Source organism: Prosopis cineraria, unplaced genomic scaffold (assembly GCF_029017545.1).
Source record: "Prosopis cineraria cultivar Desert tree isolate PC_DT_omini unplaced genomic scaffold, ASM2901754v1 PC2102, whole genome shotgun sequence".
Lineage (NCBI taxonomy): Eukaryota > Viridiplantae > Streptophyta > Magnoliopsida > Fabales > Fabaceae > Prosopis > Prosopis cineraria.
The window spans coordinates 8,670-19,400 of record NW_026557427.1 but is presented as its reverse complement, the minus strand read 5'-3'; the positions used below and the strand labels follow the sequence as shown (position 1 = coordinate 19,400).

The following is a 10,731-nucleotide window of genomic DNA, read 5'->3' as shown; positions in this document are numbered from 1 at the left end:
GTTGCTCACCGAAACCTCCTCATGACCTTCCTATTCGTTTGCACGTGGCCCGGTTATCTTCTTCTCTATTTGCACCAGGGCATCATTAATAGTCTTCAATGTTTCTTTAATATCGTTTACATCTCGGGTCAATACCCCAACCGTCTCCTTCAGTTCTTGTACTTCCAAATCAGCATACTGGACCCTTTCTGTCATATCTCTTTACACACCACACCCAGAGATTGTATCGCTCTGATACCAAATAATGCGTCCCAAGCCAGAATTACAACAAGAGTGATAAATAGACAGCAACAGCAATAAATATGAGAGGAAAGTACTTAGGTTTTGATATTAATGAGATGAATAACCGAATCAGATGTACAAGGGGACTCTAATTCTGGCCCAAAACCCTATTTCCTCTAAAAGATGATAAAACATTCTAGCAACACAGATTACAAGCTTCAATACAGAGTCTCACTCCCACTGGCATTCGAGAGGCCAATCCCTCCTTACTATTCCACTCTCATTCTTCTTGGCCCTCCCTTCCTAAGCAAAAGACTACTAATACCTTCAGTGGCTGACACATAGCCAATACTACCCAAAAGATCCCAATCATTACAAAAGATCACAAAATACTGTTCCTTACGGCTATGGACCGAAGGGTAAACTTCTAGACTAGTTCAAGTATTTCCACTAGAGTTATTCTTTCCCTTTGACTTCCTCTGATATGTCTTAGGAAAATAACAGACCCTATCAGTTCCTTTTTGTGGTTTCTACTTCAGTCTTTAGTGTTATCATTCTTATCTTTATTGTGCTGAGCTTCCTGTGTCACCTTGGATTTGTACGATCTGTCCAGTCCTGTAAGAATCAAGAATGTTTTGAATTTTCTGAAATTTTAGCTCTATGATATTTCCTCTCTCAACTTTTCTCTAATCATTGTGTTTTGTCATAATAGTATGAGGAAACTGGGAAAGTCGCTGACTCAATGCTTGTAAATACTGCATTAATGCTGGTGTATGTTAGCAAGTTTTTCTGGTGGGAAGCTGGATATTGGAACACAATGGATATTGCTCATGACCGAGGTTCATATATGCTTTATTCTTATATATGTTTTGCATGCTAAATATTTCCTTGTAATGATTATGACAAAGAACAACGGTGCTTTTGATGGTACCATGACTACTTTCTTGGGGAATTATATGACAATGACTTGATTAGTTTTTGAGTTTTGTTATTCTATGCAATCCTCTTGCCACATATCATTATTAATTTTGTTGTGCACATTGTATTTGAAGTTCTATATTGTCTCACTGGATTTTATAACACCCAATATGGCAGCGGGTTTTTATATTTGCTGGGGCTGCTTGGTGTGGGTTCCATCTGTTTATACATCTCCTGGAATGTACCTTGTCAACCATCCTGTAAATCTTGGCACTCAGGTATTTCCTCCTCCCTTTTACATTGTTTTTTATTTATCTTGATGTTGCCAGCAGACACACACTCGTATTAACTTTTATATGGCTTCCTCCTCTTTCTCTGTGTGAAAATGTCTATCCTTGTCTTCCAGCTTGCAATCTTTATTCTTGTGGCTGGCATTCTCTGCATATACATCAACTATGATTGTGATAGGCAAAGACAAGAATTTCGTCGGACAAATGGGAAATGCTTAGTCTGGGGAAAACCTCCATTAAAGGTGTGAAGTCATGGCATTTACATTAGGGTCATTTGGGATGTATTTTCTGTTGGACTTGGATTTGATGTGATGATGCCCTTGCAGATAGAGGCCTCCTATACCACCACGACTGGTGAAACAAAAACCAGCCTTCTTTTAACATCCGGATGGTAAGTTTTTGCTTGAAATACTGTAAAAGTGAAATGGTGATATTTAAACGTTGCTCAAAATACCTCCCTCCCAGGCAGGAGTTTAAGATACCATCTGTTTCTTGGTGATAATTGATTATATGTATATTATAAATATTATTATTCTCTTATATTTGTCGTTAATAATAAATGCATACCATTCGGGCTTAAATCTTTCCACAGTCCTTGCCTTTCAACATGATATTATTTTCTTAGATTAGACATCTTCCGTTTTTGATGGCCAGTTCCTTCTCTGATCCCTGCAGGTGGGGTTTATCTCGTCATTTCCATTATGTCCCAGAAATACTTTCTGCTTTCTTTTGGACAGTTCCTGCTCTATTCAATCACGTAAGAGTGTATTTAACTGTTTATTCTCTAATCTGTATGAGTTATAAATTGTAACTTCGTCTTAACTCTTGAATCTTATACTTTTTTCATGCAGTTTTTGCCCTACTTCTATGTGATATTTCTTACCATCCTTCTCTTTGATCGAGCGAAAAGGGATGATGATCGGTGTAAATCCAAGTAAGTATACAGATAGTATCTGCTGTTGTTATATGAAATCTGAGGAATGGGTCATGTTGTTCATAATTTCTAAACAGCGTGATTGTTACAAATTTCATATGTTTTATTGATTTATATTCTATATTGATAATATTGATATTGGTGATTTTTTCTTCCCCTCAGAGATGTGGCATCGTTTTTTTTTTTTTGGGTTTTTGGTAATTGCAAATAGTCCCCTCTATAACTTGTGTCAGTTCTAATGCATTGTCATTTTACTTTCTTTCTAATAGCATGAAATAAACGCTTGCTACTAACCAATTGGACTGTTTTCTGAAGCATATACTTAGTCCAAAGCAATTTATATTTGGAATTGCCAATTTCTCATTGTATGTTAAATAAAATTGTATTAGAAACAGTGTAGTACTAGCGTAAAGTCTAATTAATTAAAAAGATTTGGTTTTTTTATTCTCATATTTCCGCTCAAATACTTTTAAATGCTCCAATATCAAGTTCTTGTTCTTTTTTTTTCCTGTGTCTCGTCAACATTTTCAATTTCCACTGCATGCAGGTATGGTAAGTACTGGAAATTATATTGCAACAAGGTGCCTAGCAAAATCATTCCGGGAATCTACTGAAGAAGGATGCTGATTATTGCAATGTTTGGTACCTGAAGTGTTTTCTAGAAAAGAAATAGGAAATGTACCTGGAAAGAAAATGAGATAGGTGCATTTTTTATTTCCTTCTTATAAAATATTTTTCTGCATACCAAACATTACATAAGGGTTTTTACTTGGACCTTAACTTCGTGGCTTTTTTGCCATGTGTACCTATTTTGTCTTGATGCCCTTGTTTCCCATACTTAATTTAAATGCATGGGGGATTTCATCCCTAAGACGGTCATCAAGCCTAGTTTTAAGCATGTGTTCTAACTTTCAATGATTAGTTGTAGTCTTTTTTTTTTTTTTTTTCCCCAGGTCAAATTGAATTGCAGTGTTCTTTTCTTCTTTCTTTAATTTCTTTGGTCTGAGAGTTGCAGAGGTTTTCTTATGAATTCATTTTCTGTCAATTTTTTAGCGGTCTTGATAGATACATTATGATTCACATGTTTGCTAAAACAATCAACCTGATCAAAACAAACATCCGAAGTCTTTTTTTTTTTTGTTTAGTTTAATTTGGAAGTTCCATTTAATTTTTTTTCTACTTTAGGTTAATTTAATGTTTATTTTTGAAAAATTTATTCTATAAATTTTCAGACATTTCAAATAAATTCTTAGGGCTGACGCTTTTTCTCTCATCATTATTCATCAAGTTAGATGAGTCACCTCAAGTAGTCAAATGTTTGCACTAGGAAAAATGACGTTTAAGGATCTTTCAAGAACATCAATTACAATTAAGGTTTTAAAATTTCAAGAAAGGGTCATGGTCTTTGGATGGAATCAAAATTTTGAGTTAATGTATTTAATACTCATCTTTTACCAGTTTTCATCTTTAACATTTTAGTATTCAATTTTTAACCTTTTTTCCAATAATCTTAGATGTTTTTAAAATTTATCTTCCATCTTTTACTGCTGAAAAGAATCAAAGATAAATGCTAGGACGTGGGAGATGAGTATTGAAAAAAATTTAAAATTGAGTTCTGAAAACATAAAATTAAGTACAGAAAATTCAGATGGTAGGTGACTAAAACTATGAATTGAGTTGTTTTTTTTTTTTTTGGGTCCTTTTGGCCAGAGGTAAATCAATTCATTAAGAAATCACAAATACAAGCTCTAATAAACTAAAACCGCATGAAACAAACAGAAGTTCAAAATACTTTAACAAAAATAATTTTTTTTGCCAGAACAAAAATTAATTGAAAGACACAATAATGTAAAGACTAGTTCTTTGCAAATCAAGGAGCTAGTCAAGACATAGTAGATTGTCCTATGTGCCATGGAAACGGTTAAAAGGAGTGATAGTTCAAAGACTTGCTCAAACACTGAGCCCACAGCCTTATGCGCCAAAGCTGCATTCATAATAGTATCTAAGGGTGTTCAAAACCTATCCAAATTGAAAGGACCGACTCGAACCAACCCAAATCAAAAGAAACCGATTAAAACTGAACAATAATCAAATTTGCTTCGGTTTTATGATATGAGAATCAATTAGTTTGGTTCAAGTTCGGTTTTGAGTACTAGAAACCGAACCAAACTGAGCCAAACCTGATTAAAAAATATTATTTATTTATTTATAAAATATATGATCATTTATCTATAAGAAGCATTTTGTTTTGAATTTTTTGTAGTAATAGATAAACATTTTTAAAGGACTTGAATGAAAAGCATAATATTAAATAATTATAATAATCATGTTATGACCATCATTTAATTATTTACAACTTGAAAGCCTCAGTATTCAATTTATCTATAAGAAGCATTTTGTTTTGAATTTTGTATAATAAGTTTTTTATTATTTATTAAAATATAGATACATAGATAAACATTTTCAAATGACTTGAATGAAAATGCATAATTTTAAATAATTTTAATGTTAGAAACTCATATCAATTTTTATAATTAATTATCGTTATCACATTAAAATTTTATTATATTTTATACCTCTACTTATGAAAAAAGGAGCCAAAAAGAATTAGATTTAATTTTAATATATAACGTCATTATGAAGATGGAAAAAAAAGGAAAAAAATTAAATAAGTGCATTGAAGCCTGATCCAGACCTTAACCAAACTGAATCAAACCAAAAATTAAATCGAACCAAACCAAACTTCATAAAAACTGATTAAGTTTTAGTTATGAGTAAACCGCATGGTTTGGTTCGGTTTGATTTTTGGCCAAAACCAAACCAAATCGAGCCTATAAACATCCTAATAGTATCATCAAACACTCTCAAGACAAGAGGGAAAGAACAACATTGAGAGTCAAAAATAACTTTCAGGTCAATAAAGAATATTATATGATTGAACCAACGACACGCACAGCAAAGCCAAATTATCCACAAAAAAGATACAAACCCAACCCTACAAAGAACACTTTTGCTATCTATTGAGGGCAAAATTATCTAACGCCACCAAGAGAGCCATCAGCCAATGGTGGACGTAAGACATCGGATCAGTGGGAGAATAAAATATAAAATAATAAAAATCAAAATCAAAAATACTATAAAAGATAATATGAATCTTTATCCCCAAAAAATAATAATATAAATTTAAATTTAATAAGTTAAGAGTTTAAAAAAAGGTTAGACTTGAGTGAAATATCAAATGTTTAAAATTTGTTAGAACTCAAATGTTTTATTTTGAGGCTACTGGGGTCCAAATTATTGGGGGTAGTGGATGCATATTTTTAAAAGTTACAATACATACATGTAAATTTCATTAAGTGGAGGCATTTGCCCAATTTCACCTCAATCTAGATTAGCCATTGCAATCAGCCCTTTTTATCTGCACCAATCAATCTTTATGGCACTTTGCTCAAATTTGAAATGCTTTTTCAAAACTCTTTAGATTGAGAGCAACACAAAATTTAAAAATATGTTTGACTGAAGGTTTTTAGAAGGGCGGGGAGTTGCTCTCCTCCCCTTATTTTGGTTGGTATTTCATAAAAAGTGGGGAATGGAGTACCTTGTTTGGTTTAAAAATTGAAGGGGAAGGGAGCTCCTAGCCTTTCCCTCTGATTTGGAGTTTTTTTTGAAGGAGAGAGGAGAGGGATTATGACTAAATTATTTATTTATTATTTTAAAAATTTTAAACTATTTATGCTACTAAATCCCTCTCTCTTATAATTAAATAAATTTTATCAATTTACAAAAATTAATCTATAATTTTTGTGGTCTAAAATTGTAATACATTTTCATTGGATGCTTTGATAAAATATAATATTGATGTATGTATTCTTTCAAAAATGTTATGAATATAAGTTCATATTCTTAAAACATTGTTAAAATATAATATAACTATTTATTAATAGATTAAAGCAAAAAAAATAAAAATGAACTTAAAATTGATGAGAATAAATCATCAACTTATTATTAGTTTCCTCCCTCAAATCAAACATAAGTCAAGCACTTGAGGTTGGCCTGGGACTCATTTTGTTTGTGACTCATGAGGAATTGTGCTATGATTGTGGTGTGGTTTCTATATGAAAAGAATTATAAAAATTTTAATTCCAACAAATTTTTTTGGTCTTTTTCAAAATTTTAAAATTCTTATTTATAATTAATGTTGTTAGAATATTCCTTTTTTTAAACAAAAAACAAGCCAATTTTATTGATTATAAAAAAGAAATACACTCACTAATATCAGAAAGCAGTAAAAAAAAAAAAAGCAGTAAAACCTAAATACAATCTAAATGTGAAAAGAAAACCAAACCAAAAAAAAAAAAATCTAACAAATACCAAATAAACAAAAAACAAGCACCAAAACAATTATTCTATACCAGTCCTAATCAAACTAGAATCAAAAACTCTATAAACCTTCTCATGTTGCTTACTTTTGCCCAACAAATCAGCCAACAAAACATCATAAAAAGAAGGTGTTGTTATTGAAAGCCACCCATTAGGTATTAACTCCTTTGCATAAAAATCTATTAATATATCAACAAAATAATTTTCTTGGCGTGAAACCAAAGAAAGGGAAACATTTGGCTTAGCACCTGTAAGCAAAAGCAACTTCAACAATAGAGCCTCACAGCACTAGTCACAACTCAAACTAGAACTTGCATTGAGAAATTTAAAAAGCAATTCACAATTAGTTTACCTACAAACCTATCCAGCAAATCTATCACAAATATATCACAAATCTACAAGGCCTCAGTAGCTGCAAGACATTCAGCCATAAAGCTATTAACAACCTTTGCTTATTTCCCCAAACCACCACAAAATCGTCCATTGCTATCCCTACAAATCACACCCACACTAGCAAGCTCATTCTTCTTTAAAGAACCATCCAAATTAATTTTCACAACCCCACTCATAAGCAGAAGCCAAGTCTTAAGTCTAGAAACAAATGATACATTATTTCCACACAAATTATCATTAGCTCGAACACACCCCGACATTCCGCTACCAGTCTAACTGCAATAGCAATCACCTTATATGGCTCAACCTTAATTTGACTGAAAACTCAATCACACCTGGCCTTTCAAATTCTCCAACAAAGCATAGCAATGAATGATTTCCCACCAACTTCCAAATCATTTTTTCTCAAAAACCAATCCTCTAGCTATGCTTCAATACTGGAGACATCATCTCTATCGATAATAATGGACAGATGGCACCTAAACCAGCAACACTTGACCTAATTACATAAGAGTAAAAGATGTTCAAATGTTTCAACCTCTTCTCCACATATAGGACATGATGGATCCTTCACACATTTTCTTTTGAATAAAGCATACTTTGAAGCCAAAGCACCCTTCAATAATCTCCATAAGAATTGCTTAGCCTTGGGTGGAACATTCAAACCCCATATGCAACTCCACATTGCTCCAGGAACTTGATATGAAGTACTTGGCCTATTATTTGTAGAAACCATAGCTCCCCTTTTTTCAACATAATACCCTGACTTCACACTCTATACATCATCCTTGGTATAATTCCATATCAACTTATCCCCTCCAAGATGTCTGGGGACATGCATTCTTCTAATCATCTCAATAATGTCACTGCCAACTTTCCCCTCCAACCTAGACAAATTTCAAGCCCCATTTGAAATCAAATCTTGCACCTTCATCGCCTTATCTTCCTCAGACAATTGAATATTAGATTGGATCATGCCATTCAAGCCAATTACCCACTTATCTCTCCAAACATTGATCAAACTACTACTCCCTAGCTTCCACCTTAAACCTTTTTTGAGTAAATTTCTACCTTCCAGCAAACTAATCCATCCCCAAGATGCCTCTTTCCACCCTTTAGAGCCTGCAAAAAGTCTAACTTAGGAAAATAAAGACCTTTAATGGTCAATAATCTTTGACGCCATCCTTATAGCTTCATACAAATCTAATGTTTCATAAAAGTCAAGGCAAAGCATTCAGACCTTCCCCATAAAATTGGCAAAACCCAAATAATTACCTGGGTCATTTGTAGCCCAAATACCCAAAACTTCTTCCACTTCTTCTCCTTTAGAATCAGCATTTGGAGAGAAAAATATGCAAGATTTGTCCAAATTAATCTCTTGCCCAAAAGATGAACAAAACATACTCAAAATCTTCTTCACAATCGAGTAATTCTCACTCTGAACTCTCACAAAGAACAAAGCGTCATCAGCAATGAAGCAATGGGAAAAAATAGGGCCACCCCTGGATAATCTAATACCCAACAAATCATTCCTATCTACATGAATCATAAGCAACAAAACATCTACGGCAATAACAAACACATGTGGAGATAAAGGGTCTACTTGTCTCACCCCCCTCCCTGGAACAATTCTTGCCACTGTCCTATTAGAGACTTGGAAATAAAAAATAATAGAAGATACACACTCCGTTATCCATTTTGCCCATTTATCACAAAACTCCATTTTAAAACATCACTTTCATAAGAAACCCCAACTAACCCAATCATATGCTTTATTTAAATCAATCTTTAAAGCCATTTCAGCTCTAATCCCCTCCTTTCTTCTTCTTAGATAGTGAAGAGCCTAATGAGTGATAAGCAAATTTTCCTAAATTTATCTTCCCGCAATAAAATTCCTCTATTGAAGAGTAATCAACTTATTCATCAAACCCCTCAACCTAATAGTCAGAGTTTTGCAATTATCTTATAAGATACATTGCATAGCTTAATAGGATGAAAGTGATTGACGAAGTCAGGTCTTTCATTTTTAGAATCAACACAATACATATTCCATTAATCTTATGCAAATCAGAATGACCCTCAAAAAACTGCTTTACCATTTTAATTACTTCCTCCTTCACTTCCCTCCAAGCCGATATGTAGAGCAATAAAACCATCCGGCCTGGTGCTTTAGTTGACATTTTTTTAGAATATTCTTAAATGACTTTTTTTTTTTTTTTACCAACAAAGAATTCTGACCTTCACAACATAAAGTTCCGCTATGCCCATATTGAATCCAATCCTTTGTCTTTCAATCCCCATGAAAATTGTTAAAGTGGAGGAGTTGGGGTGTGCCCGTGTATAAGCCACGCAATTTAAAAGGCATTTTTAAATTTAATAAGATTCAAATTTTTTAATATATGTTCTCATGACGTATTCATCAAGTCAGTCTTCACCAAAAAAAAAAAAACTTGATTGGTTTAGTTGGCCGATCAAGCTTATATATATGTGTGCGCGTGCGATTCTTTTTTCTTTCTCTCTATTTTGCCCCCCTCATTATACACTTAATTTTATATACGACCGAATTTTTTTGCTATCAAACTCTTGAATTTAGTTTCCAGCCAAAGGAAACCATTTGAATTTGGTAATGAGTTTTCTACACTATAATCATTAAATTCTGATAAATTATTTAGTTCTAACTTCAAGTTACAACATTTTCATTCATTAACAGTTTAATAGTAATTAACATTATTATATCCAAAATAAATTATTTAAATATCATTGTTAATTGTGAATAAACACTAGAATATTATTCACAATTAGATTGGGTTAAATCAATGTATCTCCTGATACTTATATAACCAAGCCAAAAAAAGTGAGCAATTTAACACTGGAACAGCTTCCTTCCGGCTTGCACGCAAGGCGTGTTCATGATGGACTGTAATAGTAAGAAAAATATACTCCTGATCCTAATTCTCATTATACTTTTAACATGATTTACTGAAATTAAAAAAATTAAAATTTATTAATTATATTTAGAAATCTAATAATTTATTAATTTTATTCTTATTAAATATATTCTTTTTTAATAATTAAATATATATATATATATATTAATAACTTATTTACTCTTTCCAGCATTTAATAAAAGTCAAATGAAAAAAAATTTAATAAAATAACTTATAAATAGAATAAAAAGATTTTTTCTCCCTATCCTATAAATAAGATAAAAAGAGCAAGATTTTGTTAATATAAAATTATGTGTCATCATACTATATTTTTATCTGTTCTACTGTTTTTTTTTTTTTTTTGTAAAACAACTTCACCTCTCTCATCTAACTTAACATGGTAAAAAGTTGAGATTCTTTTTAATTATATCTGAGAAAAATTGCGAAGAAATGGGCATGAGAAAAAATAAAAAATAAGAATGAAAAAAATAAAAAATAAAAGTATAATTGATATATCCAAAAATTCAAAAAAAAAATCTTATCTTGTTTGAATATTATTTGATATATAAGAGTTGAATATAAATTCATAATATAAGTTAATAGAATATGATAAAAAATATAAATTAATAACCAAATTCTTCCTAAAATTAATTATAACCTCGATAAA

At 31.9% G+C, this 10,731-nt stretch overlaps 1 protein-coding gene across 1 annotated transcript; it reads left to right on the top strand.

Moving 5' to 3' along the window:
* Positions 1-553: 553 nt before the first annotated feature.
* Positions 554-3,299, top strand: LOC129301420 (7-dehydrocholesterol reductase). Its single transcript, XM_054939971.1, has 7 exons — positions 554-1,061; positions 1,318-1,418; positions 1,547-1,672; positions 1,757-1,821; positions 2,106-2,187; positions 2,282-2,364; positions 2,912-3,299. The coding sequence occupies exons 1-7, from the start codon at positions 965-967 to the stop codon at positions 2,976-2,978; spliced, it is 621 nt and encodes a 206-aa protein (XP_054795946.1). The 5' UTR covers positions 554-964; the 3' UTR covers positions 2,979-3,299.
* The last annotated feature ends 7,432 nt before the right edge of the window (positions 3,300-10,731 follow it).